We start from the raw sequence: 22,259 nt of genomic DNA, 5'->3' as shown, positions 1-22,259 counted from the left end.
AGACAGTTGGTACTGGTTCCTGGAACGGGTCAAGCTTGCAGTCGTTCGGGACATGGAAGATGTGTGCCTGCTACATAATCGTCACGCTGGCATACTAAGAGCAATACTAGATTTGCAGGAGGGGTGTGTGGAGACCGGAGAGCCGGCCAAGTGGCGTGATGTTCGCAGTAGGTGGTGTATGAGACACATCGGTGCAAACTTTTTCAGGCAGTTCAAGAACAAGCACCTTATGGATATGTTCAAGAGGCTATGCAAGGAAAGAAATCAACGAAAATTTAGCAAGCAGTGGCAGAAAATTGATGAAGTGACCGGGAAGAAAAGAAGCGAGGACGCAGCAAAAATCAGAACTGCACAGGACGAAGCAGAAGCTTTGTGTCCTTTGCCAACAGATACTGCACGTACTCAGAGAAAGTCTGGATCAGCGGTGAAAACCTTTTCTGAATGGATTTTGAATGAACCGAAAGAGAAGTGGGCGTTGCTTTACGATACCAATGGTGCAAGGTACGGCATAATGACCACCAACTTCACCGAGGTTTACAATTGGATGATGCGAGGTGTGGTTGTAATTGTGGAATTCATCGTCCACGGGTGTAACGATTACTTTAGAGATCGATTCACTAAAAATCAGGCATAATCTGTCATCATGCTCCATTAGCTGCCTTCTTGGCCATATAATCTGTCATCATGCTCCCAAAATATCTGTCAGGATCTTGCATGTATGTCTGATTTCTAGTGAATCGATCTCTAAAGTAATCGTTACATCCGTGGACGATGAATTCCACAATTGCAACCAGTGGAAGCCCACGAACACCTCGCATCATCCAATTGTAAACCTCGGTAAAGTTGGTGGTCATTATGCCGTACCTTGCACCATCGGTATCGTAAAGCAACACCCACTTCTCCTTCGGTTCATTCTCAATCCATTCAGAAAAGATTTTCACCGCTGACTCGGACCTCCTACGAGTCCATGCAGTATCTGTTGGCAAAGGATATAAAACCTCTGCTTCGTCCTGTGCAGTTCTGGTTTTTGTTACGTCCTCACTTCTTTTCTTCTCGGTCAGTTCATCAAGTTTCTGTCACTGCTTGCTAAATTTTCGTTAATTTCTTTCCTTGCATAGCCTCTTGAACATATCCATAAGGTGCTTGTTCTTGAACTGCCTAAAAAAGTTTGCACCGATGTGTCTCATGCACCACCTACTGCGAACATCACGCCACTTGGCCGGCTCTCCGGTCTCCACACACCTCTCCTGCAAATCTAGTATTGCCCTTAGTATGCCGGCGTGATGATCATGTAGCAGGCACACATCTTCCCTATCCCGAACGACTGCAAGCTTAACCCGTTCCAGGAACCAGTACCAACTGTATATGTTCTCGCTCTCAACAAAAGCAAAAGCAACCGGAAGCAATTGATTGTTTCCATCCACTGCAATGGCTGTCAGTATTTGCCCTCTATACTTTCCTGTGAGAAAGGTCCCATCGATGCATAGGATAGGACGGCAGTGTTGGAATGCGTTAGTGCATGGACCCAGCTGAAAAAAGCCCGCTGCAATATGAAGGGCGGACCTTAACCCTTGTCTAGACTTTTAGGTCATAATAGCTTTCAGAATTTCTCTGACAAATGACGGCCACCAATCGAGAAATATTATCATATGCAGCCTCGAACGTGCCAAACCTCATTTCTAACACCTTCTTTTTTGCACTCCACGCCTTCCCGTACGAGATAGTATACTTGTAATTCTCTTGAATATGCCTGATAATAGACTTTGGTTCAAATGATAGGTTGGCTACTATCATCCCGTACATCTCGTTGCAATGTATTGCGATGTAAGGTTGCGATGGGACTTCTGCACGCCCGGCAAATGACAAGTGTGCTGAGTGAAAATTGAGCATTCCTAATAATCTTTCCGTTTGCCCTTATAGGCATACACCCGCCATGGACAACCCTCCTTCACACATACCACATCGTACTTATGAGACTTGCACTCGACTGTTTTGAACTCTCGCATAAGAGAGAGACCAACACTTAACAGCTTCCTTCACCTCATCTATTGAGTGGTACCTCGCACCTTGGACAACTTCGTTCTCCCTGCAATCCTAAGGCATGCTGGGTCCCTCATCTATGACAAGATGACTGAAGTCGCTGCTCATCTATTCTTCAGGCACATCCTCGACATCATCAGACGAATCGATATTCATGGCTTCATCCAACTAACGATCTTCGTCTCGCAGCTGTTCAACAATACGGGGTATGTTCTCCCCTCATCAGCCACGCATTGAGATGCTACGGTGCCACCTGCCTCAATATTTGGCTCCTCAACTTCTTCATCAACATCTTCATCCCCCGCAGCAGCTTCGATGTTTATCAAAGTCTTCTGGTACACACTGACAAGGAGTACCAGTGGTTATTGCCAATGACTTGCATTTTGCATATAACTTAACCAGTCATCGTTGCTTACAAGTGGCATCAGCTCCCAGATCAAAACGTGAGTGGTACGATTTATGACGCACTGAACACTCATAGTGTGTGTCTCCTGATTAATCCTTAATCCGATCATTAACCAGTTGCATAGGGATTCAAATATCCTCTCGTGAGGTCTGGTAATCCCTTTGACCGCACAGTTGAATTCACTTAAATCTACCCCATTCGGCCCATAAATCACATTTCCTTTTCCATAATATATACTAAAAGTAGACTTCTCGGAAGACATATCTATCAATTATTAATAAACTAGTTATATTACATATTAATACACAACCACCCTAAGTTTCAGCGATTCCAGATTATATTTTCCAGATTCTAAACTATTTAGAATATAAATTATACTAAAAATAATTAAAAATACTAAAAACTATTCAAAATATGACTACCCTAATAAATATTCCTAGATTATAGTTATTTTCAAGTAATTATACGACTAGAACGAGAATATACCTCCAAACCGACGTGTGAACAGGGCTTCGCCGCTTCCTCTCCTCTCTTCCTCTCCTCCCTTTCTTTTTTTCCTAATTTTTGCTGAATAAAATAGGAATTTAGGGGGCAGGTGGGAGCTATATATTATATAGGAGGAGGGAAACCTCCCGCCTGCCCAACGGGCGGGATGCCCCTCCGCTCCCGCCCGTTGGGTGGGCGGGATGCCCCCGCGGCCGCGTCAGGGGCCTCTTCACGAATAAGAAAGCGAATAAGAAAAGTTTCTTATTTGTGAAGAGGCCCTCGGGAGGGGTCTAGAAAACGATTTGGCACCTCCCGCCCGTTGGATGGGCGGGAGGTGTCCGGCCGCCCTACGCCTCTCGTCCGTTGGTCGGGCGGGAGGTACCCCTTTTTGAAAATTTTCCAAATCGGTACCCCTTTTTTAAATTTAAATTTTTTAACCTTTAAAGAAAAAATTCGAACTGACGGACAGACGCACGCCTCTAGTCAAAACAAAAGGCCCACCGATTGCGCTGATTTATCTTCACGAAGCCGTCGCGACTCATGCTCGAAGCAGCAGCGGCGGCAAGCGACGCTGGACGATCGCGACACCGGGGGAGGCGGCACGGCGGCCGGCCGGCAGCACTGGGGCAGGTAGCCAACACATTCAGCAACTACTGCAAGCAATTGACAGCGGCTCAAGGGGAAGGAGAAGGTAAATAGGTATTTTTTTCTCCAACTGTAATGATTTACTTGTATCCTTTGAATCTTCTATAGATTTTTGTTCTTTCATCTTTTGTATTACAAAGATTGATTGAAGTCATGCCTTCTGCAAAATCGATCTTGAAAATATGATTTCGGCAGCCAAAAGCGTAAAAAAACAAAAAATAGATGACTTAACTCAATTTTAGAAAGAAACTATGAACAGATTTATTGTAAAAGAATCACAAGTATCTTTCAATAATCAGATACTTGATCAGGATCCTGCACTATACTATATTTAATATTTAATTTTTCTATTTCACTAGTCTAGTGAACCTCACTATAGAGTTTTCTTTTTGTACAGGGCCCCAGTTTATGCCGGCACGGCCCTGGTGGTACCTTGACAAACAGGTCTGAACCAGCAGCTTATCTGAGCATCTCGTGCATTTGAACATGTCAGTAGCTAGCGATGCCGAAATGAGGGGGGAAAACATGGAATGCAGGTTGCTGGGAGGTTTGTGGAGTACCATCGCTTGAGCATGGTGACGGTCCGGGGCGCAGGCCACCTGGTGCCTCTCAACAAGCCTGCTGAAGGGCTGACGGTGATCAACGCATTCCTCCGTGGCGAGCAGCTCCCAACACACCGTTGATGGACGTGTGCTGTGTGATAGTGCAAGGTTAAAGGGAAGATGGCATTGGATAAACCACAACGATGTTTGGCCCGAAACTTACAACTTGGGCTCTTGCATTTCGACTACTGTTCGTCGAAAGGTCCAACTTTTTAATCCGAATTTCGACCAAATTTTCGTGAAATGCATTTTTTTAGGTGGGAATCGAAAAAAGAAATTGAAAACGAAACTCCAATCCCCAGGCACAGCAGCATGCACAGATACAAGCAGAATCTCTAATAATCAAATTAAAATTAGCTACGACCTGTATGCTTCGGTTCATCGATTGTAACCACAGGAGTTTTACTCCCTAAGCAGGTCTCATCAATTGCAAAGAAACCAAGAAGCACATGAACGGAAGTCCGATCCGGTCCGTTACAAAAAAAAAGGAATTCATCATTGATCGTATATATGATTGTTGATGTGTTCTGTGTACATGTATGTGTCTGATCAAGAGCCTATTCATGCATCAAAAGCAAGACTGATCAACAAGGGGGACGGCCGGGCCGATCAATCCTTGGTGTGCTCCAGCACGTCGACCATGAGCTGCATCACCGTCACCTGCGCCTGCAGCCGCGCGATGTAGCCGGCGGCGCGGAGGAGGAGCTCGTCGACCTCGCCGCCGCCGCCGCCGCCCGGCACGAGGCGCCTCAGCGCCTCCATCTTCCTCCTCACCTCCGTATCGCGTCGCCTGGCGGCCGCCTTCCTCGCCTTGCCGCACGCCACGTCGTTGTTCGTCGGCGGCGGCGAAGGACGCCTTCTGGGAGCCGCGGCGGCGGCAGAGGGCGCCGGCAGCCTCGTTCTCATCCACCTCGCCGTCGATGCTGCTGAAGAGTTGCGACGACGGCTGCCGGTGCGAGCACACATGGCCAATCTTTGCTGCAAATCGCAGTGGCTATCTATAGAGAGAGACAATGATGAGATCGATCGAGAAACGCGTAGGGATCGGTAAGCTACAGTGTATCTATCCAACAAGAGATGAAATGGTGATGCCTGCAGCAGCTAAGTATGTATGCAAGAGAGGGGGGGGGGGGGCAATGGGTGTTTATATAGAGAGATGGCCGGAGCCAGGCTGGAAGAGGAGATGGGTGTGTGGATTAGCTAGGTGTCATGCATTGGCATGACAAACTAAAGCCGGATTATTAAGAATAATAACAAGCTTTTCCAGTGATCAAATCAAAAAATCAAATAAACAAAGCTTCGCATATGCAGCATAGCTAGCTAGATCATATGCGCATGTGGATTCGATATGGTACACGCATTGGGACAGAGCATGCAGGCATGTTGGGGCGCATCGCATTGCTTGAAGGTGAGGGCATGCATGTTCTTCCTAACTCGAGGCCACATGCCGCCACATGATTCCTTAAACACCCAACATCTCATCCCCATTCCATCGAAGCACACGCAGACACATCTCGCACGAACCACCAACCATGCACTACCCTTTTCTGCATGCATGCACTCTGATGGATGATCATGGATCACTCCTTCCGTTTCAACTCTCCTCGTCAGAACACCCTGTAATGTGCCTGTCAGCATCGCCTCTACTACGATCCCATCCCATGCCATGCATGATTCCCATGTAGTGTGACGTGTCATGTGCCCCGCATGCTCACCCCGGGCCCACTCCTCTGCCAGGCTGCCACCTCAGCAAAAGTGCAGCGAAGAGAGAAAAGTCGCCTGGCCTCAGCTCATGCAGTCATGCTCAACTGCTCATGTGCATGTGTGAGGAAGAAAAGTCTCCTGCAGCATGTGTTTACTGTTCCCATTGTATGTTGGTTAGGAGTTTATACAAGCATGTATTAAGATAAACGGTGCGGATTAGGTTGTATTGCGCCAGCATGTTCCCCGGTGGGGAGCTGATCATGATAGGCGCAACTAAAGCGCTTTAAATAAGGTAGACTCATCATTATCTTAAAAAAACTAATAGATAGACAAATGGGATGCGTTGCACATGTAAATCTCCATGATTTGGGGTTTCTTGATTTGATTTGCAGCCATGTTCCTCCACTCTCCCTGGCTCATGACATATGTCAACGAGAAGGGTAACTTATTTTTATTAAATTTTTGGATCGATCCAATGATCCAAAATAAATATAACTTGCATCCCTATGTGTGGATCTTTTTATCCTCAGTCTCGGATGTACCGCTTGACACGTGTCCATCTGTGAACCGTCTATCGGCACCGCCAACGCGCAAATTGGGCAATTTCCGTGAAGATCCCCGGAGGGCCAGGAGATTGTATATTCGTTTAGTTAGTTGATCATGTCCATGTGCATACGACGGCAGTTGATGAGCAGCCAGGTGTTGGTTTGTTAGTAGCGAGCTAGGCATGTGATTAGTTGATCACAGTAACTGATTGGACCGTCTACAAGTGGATAAAGGATTAAGTTTGTACCTTTGTTTGAAGGCTGCTAGATAGAACAAAGGTCGTCTCACACATCAGACACATGCAAGGAGGCATTTGTTCAATTAGGTAGGAGTGAAATTGACTTGCTGAATTCGTGCTCAAGTCTTCGGTTTGATCTAGCTGTGTGGTTTCCCCTGTACCGTACGCGCAAAATGGTAATTAAATTCGCTTGAGAAAATGATGTTTAAGAATTTAAGTTGGATACTTCTGTGCTACATCCAGATGCTTGACAACCAACGGGGCGAGCCCGCCCGGATGACTCGAACGGTCTCTCTAGAATCACAGCTATGCTCGGCGCCCACCGTTGATCCCGGGATCGACGGACGTGGATTGTTTCTTCATCCCCGGGAACGGAACGGGCTTGTGGAACCAGATATTTCCCGATTTTCCATTCCCGCTTCGACAGTGTGGAAGTAAGTGGCCGCGCGACAAGCCATGGCCCCCGTCCCGGTCCCGCCGCCGCCTCTCCTCGCCTCCCACGCGGCCGTCCGGGCCGCGGCCTCTGCCGTATCCCGCTCCCGCCGCGCCCGCCGCGGCGGCGACCAACCGCCGCAGGTCGCGGCACTCCGGCGCGGCGACTGGGTCAAGCTCATCTGCGGCGCCAGCTTCGAGGTACCGTGCGCTTTCCACCTCGCTGCTTCACCCCTAGCTAGATTGGGCTCCGGGGACTAGTGAGTGCGCACGCACAGTTGGGTGAAATGGACTGAAAAGCAGCGAGTGCTTAGCTTAGAAGGAAAATGGAAAATCGAATCGGGTTTACATGTGGAAGACAACTCATGGGTGTAGTTGCCTCCAGGGAGACTAAATTTGAGGTGCTAGGCTGCTAGCACAAGCGGCAATGTATATGTAAAACGAGAGAAGAATTACTGACGGATGGCCATATGATTCTCATGTTGCTTACATGTGCATTGCTTATGCAGGACGCTGCTGATGTCAGGAACCTCTCCCTTGTCTACACGCTTGCTGGAGGTATGCATGTTGATTCAACTGAAAACATTCATTTGGAGTGGATATGTAACAAGTAGCATTTCATGACGCCATGACAATACTCATGGTAACTCAGGGGTTTCCTTCTATTTTCAGTCTGTCGAGAATTGAGATTTGAATTACTTGTATTGTAGTTTGACCTTTTATTGAAGCAGAAACAAAATGAAAAAAAAAGGAACAATCTGCCATCAGGGTGCACACGGACAAGCTTTTATTTGTTACGGGTCAAAAAGGGGATTGATCCATGAAAGAGTCTTGGAAATAGATGACTGTTACCAATCTTCACATTTATTATTTTTCTCCTTATTTGGTAAAGCTGGGTTAAATAGAGCAACAGTACATGTTAACATCAAAAAGGAAAGAAGTACTACATGAAAGCTAAACCTATGCAGATTTGAAAAAAAAATGTGTAGCTCCTAGTCTTTATCTTCTGATGAAATTTTGGTTGGAGGAGCTTCTGTAAATTCATGACTTCAAGGCTTTGTAGAAGTAAAGTTAATGGTTAACTACGCCGAATGATTCACACAAATTTTACATGAATATGCTAAGAAAGCCTGATTTGAAAGAGTGGTTACATAACCAGCAGATTGTTGTGTTGGAAGCATATTTCTGCTAGGTAAATGCTTTTCTTAAAAGAAAATGTGCACTCCTGTGATTTCCGTGTTTTAACAAACAAAACCTGATTGTGTGCACTTACGAATAATGCATAGTTTTGTGGATGCAGTGGATTGCATTGATTGTGCAGCAGATGCATCTGTGGTGGGTGCAGTCAATGAGGGTATTAATGTAGCAGCCTCAATCATACCGGCAGTTCAAAGGCCATGGGTGATGGTTAGTGTTAATGATGATTGCAGAGACCTTCATTTCCGTAAAGCTGGTAATGACATGCTGCAATGAAAATTATCTATTGAAATACCATTCATGTCAATTCATTTTTTTTTTTGCCTCGTTTGATTGTTATCATTTGAGAATTGCAATTAGTTTCCTGCTTTCACTAGCAGTATTTTCCCCGTACTTAGTAATTAGGATACACCTGTTATCTACCGAAACTTTTCTGCATCTGAATAAAACTTGTCTATCTTCCAGAATTTGATCCTGAGGATTGCCCACAGGATTGCTCAAAGCCATGTGAGAAAGTTTGTCCTGCTGATGCAATATCACTTGAGAGCGTCATGGTTGGAGGAGAACACACTCAATCTGATCCCTTACGTGGTAAACTTAAGGTATCAATTGGTTTGGTTATTTTCTTCTGCGTCTTTTTATTCTCTTCATGAGCTTCAATTTTTTTACATGAGTTCTGCCTTGTGCAGGGTGGTGTTCTTACAGAGCGGTGCTATGGATGCGGACGATGCTTGCCAGTTTGCCCCTATGACAGAATAAGTGAGCACTGTTTATATTCCATCCAAGTTATTTTATCATCATTAGAATAGGTTAGCTAACCTTTGTGCAAATTGGCTTCAAACATGCATATGTCAAACTTCACAGTATTCTTAAATCTGATCCCTCCTGCACCCTTGTGTACCTTATAGATGATGGAAGCTTTGCTTGAAACCATTTCAGGAGCTGTGTCCTATGTTCGAGATCCAACTACCACTTGTGAACTGTTGAAAGGGAATGATGTTGATGCAATAGAGATACATACCACTGGAAAGTATGTTTCGCTTTCTTTGAGATCATGGATTAACTGACGTTTACCTTTTCACTATTGGCATTACTTAGAGGGTATTTGATCTTATACATTCCATCACTGTAGGGGAACTGATACATTCAATACCCTCTGGAACAGCTTGAGTGAGTCAATCAATAATGTGAAGCTGGTAGCAGTAAGTTGCGCTCTTAATTTTCTGATGCACTAGTTCTGATGTTGAAAATGTTACCATGTTTCTTAACATTTAGAGAAAGCCATTCCTTCATTCTTCTGCCATGATTGATGCGAAAAATTTCATGTTTTTAGGTTAGCATGCCTGATATTGGTGAATCAACTGTTGATTTCATGAATGCGCTATACGCAATAATGGAGCCTCATATACACGGGTACAATCTTTGGCAGGTTAGTTCACAAGAAAATGGACCATTCAATTGCAGCTTTGTAATATGGGGGGTATACTGTCAAATATAGCATTGTTCACGACTTTATTAACAGTTTTGTACTTTTTACAATACACGACAACTGTAAACATTTTTTATGCTTTTAATAAGATTTTCTGTAAATGCTAGCATCACTTTGCTAATCCTCTTGATGTGGTAGGACCTGTTTATGCATTGGTCTAAACATATTGTAGTTTCTTCCAGGATTTTCTTTAAAAAATACTTTCTTTTGTGATCAGTTGGATGGCCGACCCATGAGTGGTGACATTGGTCGTGGTGCAACAAGGGAAACAGTTTCTTTTGCTGTTCATATGGCTTCAGTGTCAGAAAGACCACCTGGTACAGGCTAACCGCCGGAATATTTTCTGCCTCATGTGGCTCTCTTATCCCTACAGTTGTTAAGTATTTGCTGTTGCTATGGTTTTGAAGGCTTCTATCAGCTGGCCGGTGGCACCAACTCATACACTATTGATTGCTTAAAGAAAGCTGGTCTTTTCCAGTCTACGACTTTTCGTGGTAATTTGTTTACACGCCTTTTCTTGTTCAATATGTAGCTCCACTTGCTTACTGAACTTATCTTTTGAGGGGAAGAAAATGTCCTGAGAAACCTCTTTATCTAATTGAATTTAGGGACAACAACTTCTGAAATGATCCATTCTCAGCAAGCTTTAATCGGAGGGATTGCTTATGGCGGCTATGCTCGCAAGGTTTGAACTAGTGACATGGCTTTTAAGCTTGATCCTTACTGAAACGGAACCGGTGACATAGCTTTTAAGCTTGATCCTTACTCAAACAGAAGTAGCGACATGGCTTTTAAGATTGATCTAGTTACTACTGAACCCATGGTTCTCTCATTTGCTTGTACATATGCTTTCCTCATATTTTCTTCTTCTGTATCACAGATCATTGGAAGAACTCTACGCAAAATACCGGCACAGTTCGGTCGTGTGCGCATAGAGGATCATCCAGAACATCTGCTGGAAGCATTACAAGAAGCCCTGTCATTAGTAGGCCCTGTGAAGAGTTATCCAGCCCTTTCAAGCCTATCATGAAAGGAGTATACTGACAATAGGAACTACGAAGTAGATAGCTAACCTTTGAACCCGATTTTGAGTGTATATTGCCATCCAGAAGGTGAAGAAAAAGAAACGCAGCGTGTTTCAGCACCATCTGGATACCTGTATGATGTCAATTTGGTGATCATTGGACGAGGAATCCATGTCGCGGCGGATGGTCCCTTGTTGCCGTGGAATCTTTGGTGCCGTGGTGCTGCGGACATCTCCTTTTTGCCCTTGTAAATAAATATAGAAATAGTACGAGTTGAACAGCTGACCATCGTTTTAGTTTTCCAGACATGGTCTGCAAAATTGAACTGCAGTTGACAAAGTGTAGCAAAAGCTGCTTCGTCTAGGGCGACATATATTGTTGTCTAATGGCTAATGGAAATACTTTTCATTTGAAAATTATATAGTAAGGAAAAAGTATATTGCTGCATATCAGCGGTCCTAGGTTGTCCGTCAACAGTTTCAGTTTTATCTTATGCAGATTTATGTAGGATTTTTTGATGATGTGAAGGAGAGAGGAGGAGAAGAGAACGAGGTGTTTGTTTCGCGAAACAACCGTCTCGTACGCTAAAATTATGGACAATAAGACTATTTACTCAATATTGTACGAGTTGTTATCGTACTATTCACAATATTACTTTTTTTCATTCCATAAATTAAGAGATATGGTATTGCTACGGGACAATAAAAAGTCAAAAATACCATAAATTAAGAGATATAGTACTGCTACGAGACAATAAAAAATCAAAATAAAAAATCAAAAATATCAATAGTTGTCTGTTTAGTTATTTTAAAATGACATAAGACTGTCTATTAGACGGCTTCAATATACTTCCTCTAGTAACTTATTGAATATGGCAAGTTGGTAACCAGCCAACCAATACCATTGACATATAGTACATCAAAATATCTCCACTGTTACTACTATCCTCGTCATCGTCACAAATACTTTTCCATTTTCATCAAAATCTAGTCATACTTTTGAAACTTGACTGCCAATAACTTTTGAACATTTAGTTCCAAGACATAAAAATCATCAACATATATTTGTCTCTAAAAAATTTATAGCCACATATATTTATTTGATATTATTCTAACAAAAACAGAAATGGAATAGACCATCAGACCAAACCGCGCCAGCCACCCCCCCCCCCCCCCAACACACACACACACGCGCACGCACAAAAAAAAAACGTCCTACACACACACTGACACACGCACAGCAAGTGCATCATTGACGATGACTCACGCACATGTGGATGGACGGATGGTGTCACCGCGCCTTGGGGCAACAAGTGTCCTCCGGCATCCGTCAAATAGGCTCGAGTCCTTCCCGACAAAGGCCACCACCACCGCCTTTCGCAGTCCAAGCAGCGTCCTCCACCTAGCCACCGCCCCCTCCACAGTGCTCCAGCAGCCCACCACCGCACAAACCGAGCCGGGAAGCTGCAGGAGAGGGAGGAGCTCGAGGATGGCCGGCGCCGGGGGCGAGAGGTGGGTGGGGCTGGCGACGGACTTCTCCGAGGGGAGCCGCGCCGCCCTGCGGTGGGCGGCGGACAACCTGCTGCACGCCGGCGACCAGCTGCTGCTGCTGCACGTCATCAAGGAGGCCGACTACGAGCAGAGCGAGGCCATCCTCTGGGAATCCACCGGCTCCCGTACGCTTCCTCCAACCCCCCATGACCCCATCTCCTCCTCTGATCCGCTCTTGCTTGCCTGCTAGCGAGCTAGCTGTTCTTGGTCTTTGTTGCTTGCCGCGCGAAATTGGGAATTTCTAGCCGAGCAAAGTTCAGATCTTTCGAGGGTTTCGATGATCCATACCCTGCGCTGCGCATATAGAATCAAACGTATTGATCGTCCTGCCAATTATTCTGCTTGGATTTGGGAGCTCGTATTCTTCGGGGAACTGGAATCAGGCAAAACAGGGAAGGCCCAAAGATACAAGGGAAAGCAGGTGTGTCTAGGACAGGTCATATCCTACAAGTTGCGGCGATTCCGTCATCAGTTTAATTGTTCGCCATTTGTGCGGTCCAATTGATCAATTGTTTTCTGAACCCAAAGCCAAATTCATCACGAACCTATGCTCGGCTGAACTATTCGCCAATAAACATGGCAACTACTACTGATGGACCATTCAGGCCAATGTTCTTTAGGGGTTAGGCTGGCCTAGGACAGCACATATGCCGCTACTTCATTTTAATAAAGATGATGCAACAGGGCCTAGTTTACCTGTCAACTTTTCAAAATTATATATATCATCTTTCAGGGCAGTTGCACATCTTCCTGATTACAGAAATCGAAATTCAGATTCTTTACTCTGAACATCATGATCCGTTATAGCAACACGGAGGTTTCATTTTCGTGTGTAGTATACCGTTGATGTTGTGTGGCATGAATGCACGTAGATGGCCTTTTCACTCTGAACATCATATTACAGCGTGGTCAGCTGGCTGCTCAATATTCTCATTGCTTTGGTTTGTTAATTGTGGTAGCGTTGATTCCCCTCTCGGAGTTCTCTAATCCTATTACTGCCAAGAAATATGGGGCAAAGCCCGATGCTGAAACCTTGGATCTCCTCAACACCGTAGCCAGGGAGAAGGAGGTGATCACTCAAATCTTTGCTTGTTTTCTCTTATCATCCACTTGCCAATGTTTGGTCTACTGAGGTTTCAAGTTCCTTTCGGCAAACAGGTTATGGTGGTTGTCAAAGTCCTCTGGGGAGATCCCCGGGAGAAGCTATGCCAGGCTATCAACGAGATGCCCTTGAGCTGCTTGGTCATCGGAAGCAGAGGCTTGGGAAAGCTCAAGAGGTTGCACCAAGCTGCTTCAGAATGTTCTTAATGAGCATGTTATCTTCCTCATACCAGTGCTAATCTTCTCATATCTTGCTTCAGGGTGCTCCTGGGAAGCGTCAGCGACTACATCGTGAATAACGCGACCTGCCCTGTCACAGTCGTCAAGCCCAAGGACGGCTGATCTTATCATCGAAATGACCGAATGTGTTGCTGTAATAAGAGGATGATTGGCCTGTTGGAGAACATGCACTAGATTCCAGCTAGCTGAAACATGTTGAACAGGCAGTTTTATTGTAATAATAGGCAAATGACCTTTTGAAGGACATGGACATGTAATAGTTCTGTTTTCCTGATTAGCTGAACCATGCTTTTGTTTCTGTATGAGTGATGTTTGTAGCTTCGAAGGTCTGAAAAATTGGGTCATTATCCTATTGTGCTTCTGCTGTGCTATGCGATGTCTATGCTTGCACATCATACATGTTATTATATTTTGGTTCTGAAAATCTAAGCACCGTATACTTCAAATAAGATAGAGGAACATACAAGAGAAAGAACTCAGCTGTGAGTAAAATATGACAGGTGTTTGGATAAATGTCACTATGAATGTATCAACATGCCATGCAAATCATGAAGCCATATAAATGCAAATTCAACAATTGACCAGATCAGGAAACACCATGTAACATATACTAGCAACCAAACATAGGAAGGAACACCAATTGGCAACACAGGTTCATCATAGTACACTGACATGTTAATCCACGGAGCCAAATGGCCCGGCATCAGCCGTAAGCATTACCGTCACAGAAGCCATGTCCTGGCGGTACAGAGCAAACTACTGACTGCAAAGTTAAATCTAGCATATCACAACTCACAACCACCCATCCATCCATCAACCGTCTAACGAGCAATGTACATCAGAGCCACGTTTAATCTGTGGAACCAGTTCACAGAGGCCCAAGAAAGTCTCCAGCGATCGTGGCAAGGAGCTGGAACTGGCGGTCGGCTTCCATCCAGCGGAACCCCATGACCTTGAAACGCAACGTGGTGTCCTTCTCCAGCTTTGAGTGGTCGTTCATGAACATTGTGTTCTCCCCGCCAATGTACTTGTAGTCGCTCATCGACTTCTCAGCCATGAAGATGCTCTCGACGGGTCCAGATTTGAGAAACACGCCGTGCTTGAGGATCCTATCCACGTATCCAACCATGACCTCACCATTCGTAGGCTTGTGCGTGATGCAGGTGAATGTGACTGGCAACAGAACATCTCCAGTGAGCTCACGCACTTTCCCTTCGGATATTGCCTTCAGCTGATTGACGGCAATGTAGTACCCATGCTCCTTGGAAGCCCTCCTGTTGGTAACATCCTCCAGAAGACGCACAATTATAGCCTTGCGGAGCAGGAGGCCCTTGCGGTCCAGCTCCCTAGGTGAGATCAACACATTCCATGACATCTCTGCCTCAAGAAAAACCATGGCTGAGTACCTGCCAAAATGTAGGACATGCTCAGTTACCGTATTTCTGGGTAAAACAGAGTGACCCAATGATTCATGGAAGACATGCAATTGTGCTTGCAGTATTGTCACACAAGTAACAGGTTAAAAGAACATAAAACAAAACTATGTTAGAGATAACGTTAACTCAAATTTGAATGTCAAGACATCGTTATGGTCTTACGAAGCATGATTCTGGTTCCCATATCATCATAGCAAGAATTTGATGTAAGAGATAGGAAGGTTTTCTATTACTTCATAGCATATTGTCTAATCCAATTCTCCTCCTTAAGGTTATGTAGAGGACTTATCCGAATAACAGCTTACAGAAACTAACTACTGGGATCAAAACAATGATGGAACCTGGACATTATAGAATCTAAACAAGCATGCAAATAACTAACAAAATTGTTTTTACCTCACAGCCCACCCTGCACTGTGTCCTTAAGAAGTTCTCATGAAAAAAAAATTCAAAATAAAGAAAGGCAGTGGCGGAACGTGACCTGAAATTAAGAGGGGGCCAAACCAAAAGGATGACCTCAAGGAGTCAACATGCCCCTGGCAAACACAGCACCAAGTCATGCGATGCGATAGTGCTTGCTCATTTTAGCTACTTGCCGGAAGTGCTATGCAGGAAATTGGATGGATGAGTTCAGTTTTGAGGGCCATGTCTAGTGCTGAATTAGCTGATTATACATGGTGTTTAGAAATCTTGTCAAGGAAAGGAGGGGCCGGAGCCCAGATTGGCCTCCATGAGGGTCTGCCCCTGAAGAAAGGCATCTACAGTTAAATTCTCTGGGATGGGGTTATAGTAGGTGAGGTTATTATTTACACTTCCCATGTATCAATCAAAAACATAGCGCTGCAGAATTCTAAGCATCTATGCAGTAGTGAATAACGAATATGTGGCGGTGGCAGGGAAGGACTAGGGATAAGGGATGGTTACCCTGAAGCCCAAGACCCCAACTGCCACCGAAGGATTTTCTAACATCCCATCAACCAGTTCTACCAACATGACCTCTACAACAATACCTGGAGTACAAACAATCACATTCTAATAAAACAACCGAAAAAATGAATATGGAAAAAATTCAGCGGCATGAGTATGTTACCATTTCGAGTTTTCAATTGTAGTTGCACTATGTCTGTTTGCTTCTGTAAGAGGGGGGGAGGGGTCCCTATAAAACCAAGTAACAATTTCAGAGAAACCAGATCACCAAACCGGATTCAATAAAGACCCGAATGCTAGTCTTAGTTTCCCGGCAATGCATTGCTTCCTGAACCCTGCCTTCATGACCCCAACCCAGCACCACATCGTCATTCGGTGGACCAGGGGCGTACGCCGTACGCGTACTCAACAACACGGGCGGACCCAGTATAGGACATGGGTGTTCGATTTCGCACTCGTTAGGGGGTTTGGGTGTTCGATTTCGCACAGCAGGGAAGGAAGGGAAGGGAAAGGGCGGACATACTTGTCGGCCGGCGGAGCGTCCGACGAAGAACAGCAAGACAGCAAGCGCGGCGCCACTCCCCTGTCGTCGCCGCTTGGAAAGAAGGCGGCCGAGCGAGCGAGAGAGAGGGGAACTTCCGTGCGGCGCGTCGGGAGGCCCATGAGAAGCCCACAATCGCACCGGGCCCGGGAGGCAGCGAGAGCAGGGCCCGACCAAGACCAGGGCTGTTTTTGCAAATATTGGGATCGCAGTTAATAGTCGCGATCCAAATCAGGGGCCTGTATGTAAACTGTAGGGGTTAAACTGTAAATGATCCCTTTGTGGTGTTGGTGTGCCTTTTAAATCATGTCGGTAAGTTGGTAACTGAGAAGCACTTGGATCGTAAGACAGCGCGTACGTGCCTAGAACAACTTCTGGTGGTTCTGTATTCAAGTGAAACAATTTTTGCTTGCTTCGGCTGCTCCCCACTTTAGGAGATTACGAGTAGATTGCATCTTGCTGGCCACCAAGGCGCCAAGGATAGAGATGTAATGAGGCTAATCAGAGGTGCTCCGCAGCACTCCAAGGTACAGATAAAACTCCCCCGACTTTAGGAGTCATCTGATGAATAGAAACATTACATGCTTAAAATGGTGATTAAAAAACTCAAGAACAATTATATTGATTTGTTAACCAAACCATAAGTCACGAGAAACTCTCTAGTACTTCGAACAGAGCGCCAAGAAGGAAAGTAGTCCGCGGAACACCTCCGGCCCCGAAAAAATGCGAAACGCATACGTAAGGATAGTTACAATGAGCTGTATAATAAAAGGAAGATGCGAAACGTATAGTAAGGATAGCTACAATGAGCTGTGTAATAAAAAGATGAGCGTTAAAAGAAAAGTAGGTGGGGTTTCTGTCGCATCCAATGCTTTTCTCTGGATGCCTATGCCTTTTTTTCTCATGGATGCATCCCACACCGCTCAAATGTTATGCATACGACAATTCTTGTTCACGCGCCACGTATATTTGATTGCAGTAGTATGTATAGAAATTCAAATTTGTGCTTAAATCTAAATAGGGTTGCATAGTAGTTCATTTCCCATCACCTTTCGGTGAAAAAGAAAGGATATGTCTCCATGCCAACCACACAAGAATGGTGAAAAAATGTTGCAAAACACATGAGTAGGGAGGTTTTAGTGTCTAAAAGCTTTGAACTCCTGGTGACATCATCCCTTGCATCGATCTCACATCCATGCACTGTCTGAACTTACACTAGAGAATTCTAGGCCACTGCATTTCGCAGGCACTTTAGGCTACTTTTTTTTCCCAGAAAGCATGCGGTGGTGACAAAATAAGTTGCATAAGCAACAAAACTGTGAACACACCATGAAAGCTTTTACCTCTCCAACAAACGGTCAAGTTGAAAGGTGGCTGGCGACTGCCGGTGCCCGGTGGTCACTGGTCACGCTAAACGTGACCTCTTTTCTCACTGAAACCATTAGATATGTGGGATATTATCACATACACCTTCCGAGTGTCTTAACAGTGGACTGGTTTGTGATAAACTTTGAACCAAGGGGTGCAGTCACAAGTTGTTACCCCCACCGCATCCGACCTTCCGATCCGTTCTTTTAAAAAACCCGGCTTGGCCATCGCTGCTCTGCACAAAATCTTCCCAAGAACTCCATCCATCGGAGCTCAAAGGAAGAGCAAAGCTTGTGATCTTGAGGGCGTGCAGCCATGGCTGTCCTCGGCACCGTGGCTGTCGAGGTGTTCATCCCGGTGGCGGCGTTGATTGGCATCGCGTTCGCGGTGCTGCAGTGGTACGTGGTTGCTAGGGTGGCCGTGAACTCTGACGCCGGCGGGGGCGCCGGAGGCAAGGGTAGGGGAGGAGGAAGCGACGTGCTGGAGGAAGACGAGGAGGAGGAGTACGGCGTGGACCGCCTGGCCGTGGAGGCGCGGTGCGCCGAGATCCAGCAGGCCATCTCCATCGGCGCCACGTCGTTCCTCCTCACGGAGTACAAGTACCTCGCCGTGTTCATGGCGGCGTTCGCGGCGGTGATCTTCCTGTTCCTGGGCTCGGCGCGGCGGTTCAGCGCCCGGCCGGAGCCGTGCGCGTACGACCCGGCGAGGGAGTGCCGGCCGGCGCTGGCGAACGCGGCGTTCAGCGCGGTGGCGTTCCTGCTGGGCGCGCTCACCTCCGTGCTGTCCGGGTACCTCGGCATGCGGGTGGCGACGTTTGCCAACGCGCGCACGGCGCTCGAGGCCCGCCGCGGCGTCGACTGCGCCTTCGCCGTCGCGTTCCGGTCCGGCGCTGCCATGGGGTTCCTCCTCGCCTCCAGCGCGCTGCTCGTGCTCTACGTCGCCGTCAACCTCTTCGGGCTCTACTACGGCGACGACTGGGGCGGGCTCTACGAGTCCATCACCGGCTACGGGCTCGGCGGCTCCTCCGTCGCGCTCTTCGGCCGCGTGGGCGGCGGCATCTACACCAAGGCCGCTGACGTCGGCGCCGACCTCGTTGGCAAGGTCGAGCGCAACATCCCCGAGGACGACCCTCGCAACCCCGCGGTACGCACGTCACTGTCACGCTCTCCGCATGCAAGATCCAAGCTGATGTCCTGCACGTATCTCAAAGCACTTCCATCACCATTGTCTCTTGTTTTTCCTCTAGTCGAGATTAGAAGGAAGATACAGTGCACACACACCATATATACCACACATACTGAGGTGCACACTATTGAATAGTTACTTAAAATCCAAATAGAAACGTACCCGTAAAATCGCGGAGGATCCGACAAATCTGTGACCTCAGTCGAAACTGGCATTCGGTGTTTGTACATGATTGTACACATGTTACATGTGAGCATGGTCATCCACGGTATGGTGGCATGGGCAGATCGGTTTGAACACCATTCTGCATGTAAGTAAGATCCAAATCGAAGGTGGGTCGAACTGCATATTATTGTTAAAATTGCGAGGTCGATTATGGTATCTCTACTATTTCTAAAGCAAGCAATGATTCCGCCCAATCGAAATCCTAATCGGAACCCGAACAAATCAGTTAGAATTCTTTTCATCACTCATATGAATTCTCATCTGAATTCCAATCGGAACCCGACAATTAATACCTTGTGTGGTCACGGCGGCACGACCTTTACATGGAGTGAAAGAGCATAAAATTGGTGATCTCGTATAGGTCCGGGTAAAATTTATATTAACCGTAGCGACGCATGGGTATTGTGGTAGTATCTAATAAAAAGGAAAATAATATTTTTCTCGAAAGAATGGCAAGAGCTTTGCCATAGAGGAGAGATCAAATGGTAACCAACTACTCCATGGTGTTTATATGTTCTAGCACCCGTGTCGATCATGTCATGTATGATGCAGGTGATCGCCGACAACGTGGGAGACAACGTCGGCGACATCGCCGGGATGGGGTCGGACCTGTTCGGGTCGTACGCGGAGTCGTCGTGCGCGGCGCTGTTCGTGGCGTCCATCTCGTCCTTCGGCACCGAGCACAACTTCGCGGCCATGATGTACCCGCTGCTCGTCAGCGCCGTGGGCCTCCTGGTGTGCGCGGTCACCACGCTCGTCGCCACCGACATCAGCGAGGTTGAGTGCACCGACGAGATCGGGCCGGCGCTCAAGCGGCAGATCCTCATCTCCACCGTGCTCATGACCGGCGGCATCGCCGCCGTGACCTTCCTCGCCCTGCCGGCCCGGTTCACCCTCTTCGACTTCGGCAACGACAAGCACGTCAAGAACTGGTACGTGTCCAACTCACACTGTACACATTGGCTTTGGCTCATAGAAACTTGAAGATGTTTTGTAAATTCAAAGTCTAATCGAATTTTGCAAATGGATGCAGGCACCTGTTCATCTGCGTGTCGGCCGGCCTGTGGGCTGGCCTTGTCATCGGCTACGTGACCGAGTACTTCACCAGCAACGCCTACGGGCCGGTGCAGGCGGTGGCGCGGTCGTGCCGGACGGGCGCGGCGACGAACGTCATCTTCGGGCTGGCGGTGGGGTACAAGTCGGTGATCGTGCCCATCCTGGCGATCGCGGCGGCCATCTACGCCGGCTTCCGGCTGGCGGCCATGTACGGCATCGCGCTGGCGGCGCTCGGGATGCTGAGCACCATCGCGACGGGGCTCGCCATCGACGCCTACGGGCCCATCAGCGACAACGCCGGCGGCATCGCGGAGATGTCCGGCATGCCGCACCGCGTCCGCGACCGGACCGACGCGCTCGACGCCGCGGGGAACACCACGGCGGCCATCGGCAAGGGGTTCGCGATCGGGTCCGCCGCGCTGGTGTCGCTGGCGCTGTTCGGCGCGTACGTGAGCCGCGCCGGGATCAAGGCGGTGGACGTGCTGAGCCCGCGCGTGTTCGTGGGGCTCCTCGTCGGCGCCATGCTCCCCTACTGGTTCTCGGCGATGACGATGCGGAGCGTGGGCAGCGCCGCGCTGCGGATGGTGGAGGAGGTGCGGCGGCAGTTCGACACGATCCCGGGCCTCGCCGAGGGCCTCGCGACGCCGGACTACGCCACCTGCGTCAGGATCTCCACCGACGCCTCGCTCCGCAAGATGATGGCGCCCGGCGCGCTCGTCATGCTCAGCCCGCTCGTCGCCGGGACGCTCTTCGGGGTGGAGACTCTCGCGGGGCTCCTCGCCGGCGCCCTCGTCTCCGGGGTCCAGGTGGCCATCTCCGCCTCCAACAGCGGCGGCGCGTGGGACAACGCCAAGAAGTACATCGAGGTACGGTACCCTATCCTCTCGATCGCAGCATGGATGCAGTGTCGGCATTGGAGAAGTGATCAAACCAACAGATCAAAGCAACGGGGTTAATAGTTTTGCAATGGTGCAGGCCGGCATGTCGGAGGAGGCTCGGTCGCTGGGGCCCAAGGGGTCGGAGGCGCACAAGGCTGCGGTGATCGGCGACACCATCGGCGACCCGCTCAAGGACACCTCGGGCCCGTCCCTCAACATCCTCATCAAGCTCATGGCCGTGGAGTCGCTCGTCTTCGCGCCCTTCTTCGCCGCGCACGGCGGCATCATCTTCGACCGCCTCTGATCTGATCAGCCGGATTAGACAATGCCGCTGTCTTTGGACGGCGAAGGCGCCGCTAGCTTGGCCTTGCGGTGGTCGATGGCAATAATAAAGAATCGTCGTGTAGCTTGCAACCTTGCATGTAACAAGCTAAGTTAATGGCGTTGGTGCCTAGTTCCAGTAATTCCAGACTACCAGATTCGCAGACTTGTTTATGTGATCGTGTCTGCAGTCTGTCTGTCCATCTTGCTCCTGCGTATGCTTGGTATGCCGCGATGTGCGAATGCTTGTCTGCTGGGGCCTTGCACAAAGGGTGCTGCAATTGAAGCTCATATGCAAGCGCGTGTTGACACTTGACAGGCAGATTGAGGGAGATCAGTGAATGTCAAGACGAAGATTTTCGTCGGATAAAAACTGGGGGTGAAATCTGAATCTGAATCTGAAGAACTAGAGATTGGAGAACATGCTCATCAGCGTCGTGCAATCGCAGACGATTACACGCCGTTACCGCACCCGCAACTAGCCTCGCGTTCGTAGCTGCGCACGTTACGGGGAAAGAAGAGTTGCGGACCATGACCGCCATGCCCAGCCGGTGCGAGCACCAGCGCGCGGCCGGCGGCCCGGACAAGGCGAATGGCCGGCGCGCGCGTCTCTGGCGTTCG

General features: G+C 47.8%; 5 protein-coding genes across 7 annotated transcripts; 4 read left to right on the top strand and 1 right to left on the bottom strand.

Moving 5' to 3' along the window:
* Positions 1-3,244: 3,244 nt before the first annotated feature.
* Positions 3,245-4,401, top strand: LOC112885699 (serine carboxypeptidase-like 33). Of its 2 annotated transcripts, none has more exons than XR_003227240.1 (3): positions 3,245-3,631; positions 3,975-4,021; positions 4,114-4,401. XR_003227240.1 is itself a non-coding variant. In XM_025951288.1 (3 exons), exons 1-3 carry the CDS (start codon positions 3,473-3,475, stop codon positions 4,258-4,260), a joined length of 345 nt encoding a protein of 114 aa, XP_025807073.1. In that variant the 5' UTR covers positions 3,245-3,472; the 3' UTR covers positions 4,261-4,401. The 2 variants fall into 2 exon arrangements, 1 of the variants encoding a protein (XP_025807073.1); XM_025951288.1 differs by having other exon boundaries at positions 3,245-3,623.
* Positions 4,402-7,071: 2,670 nt separating this feature from the next.
* LOC112884061 lies at positions 7,072-11,114 on the top strand. Its single transcript, XM_025949377.1, has 12 exons — positions 7,072-7,300; positions 7,609-7,657; positions 8,400-8,552; positions 8,762-8,898; positions 8,986-9,055; positions 9,236-9,326; positions 9,429-9,498; positions 9,630-9,725; positions 10,003-10,102; positions 10,193-10,279; positions 10,394-10,470; positions 10,666-11,114. The coding sequence occupies exons 1-12, from the start codon at positions 7,124-7,126 to the stop codon at positions 10,813-10,815; spliced, it is 1,257 nt and encodes a 418-aa protein (XP_025805162.1). The 5' UTR covers positions 7,072-7,123; the 3' UTR covers positions 10,816-11,114.
* A 1,050-nt stretch (positions 11,115-12,164) lies between these two features.
* On the top strand, positions 12,165-14,053 carry LOC112887770 (universal stress protein PHOS34-like). The gene is made up of 4 exons (XM_025954036.1): positions 12,165-12,485; positions 13,320-13,429; positions 13,519-13,637; positions 13,722-14,053. The coding sequence occupies exons 1-4, from the start codon at positions 12,299-12,301 to the stop codon at positions 13,801-13,803; spliced, it is 498 nt and encodes a 165-aa protein (XP_025809821.1). The 5' UTR covers positions 12,165-12,298; the 3' UTR covers positions 13,804-14,053.
* A 301-nt stretch (positions 14,054-14,354) lies between these two features.
* Positions 14,355-16,713, bottom strand: LOC112887489 (DNA-directed RNA polymerase V subunit 7-like). 2 transcript variants are annotated; one of them, XM_025953668.1, is made up of 3 exons: positions 16,588-16,673; positions 16,228-16,293; positions 14,355-15,107 (listed from the first exon to the last, which is right to left on the bottom strand). In XM_025953668.1, exon 3 carries the CDS (start codon positions 15,095-15,097, stop codon positions 14,570-14,572), a length of 528 nt encoding a protein of 175 aa, XP_025809453.1. In that variant the 5' UTR covers positions 15,098-15,107; positions 16,228-16,293; positions 16,588-16,673; the 3' UTR covers positions 14,355-14,569. The 2 variants fall into 2 exon arrangements, with proteins under 2 accessions (XP_025809453.1, XP_025809455.1); XM_025953670.1 differs by lacking the exon at positions 16,228-16,293 and having other exon boundaries at positions 16,588-16,713.
* A 1,575-nt stretch (positions 16,714-18,288) lies between these two features.
* On the top strand, positions 18,289-21,621 carry LOC112886604 (pyrophosphate-energized vacuolar membrane proton pump 1-like). The gene is made up of 4 exons (XM_025952548.1): positions 18,289-19,116; positions 19,936-20,315; positions 20,417-21,305; positions 21,415-21,621. Exons 1-4 carry the CDS (start codon positions 18,289-18,291, stop codon positions 21,619-21,621), a joined length of 2,304 nt encoding a protein of 767 aa, XP_025808333.1.
* The last annotated feature ends 638 nt before the right edge of the window (positions 21,622-22,259 follow it).

This window comes from Panicum hallii, chromosome 3 (assembly GCF_002211085.1).
Source record: "Panicum hallii strain FIL2 chromosome 3, PHallii_v3.1, whole genome shotgun sequence".
Lineage (NCBI taxonomy): Eukaryota > Viridiplantae > Streptophyta > Magnoliopsida > Poales > Poaceae > Panicum > Panicum hallii.
This window is presented reverse-complemented; position numbering and strand designations above follow the sequence as displayed.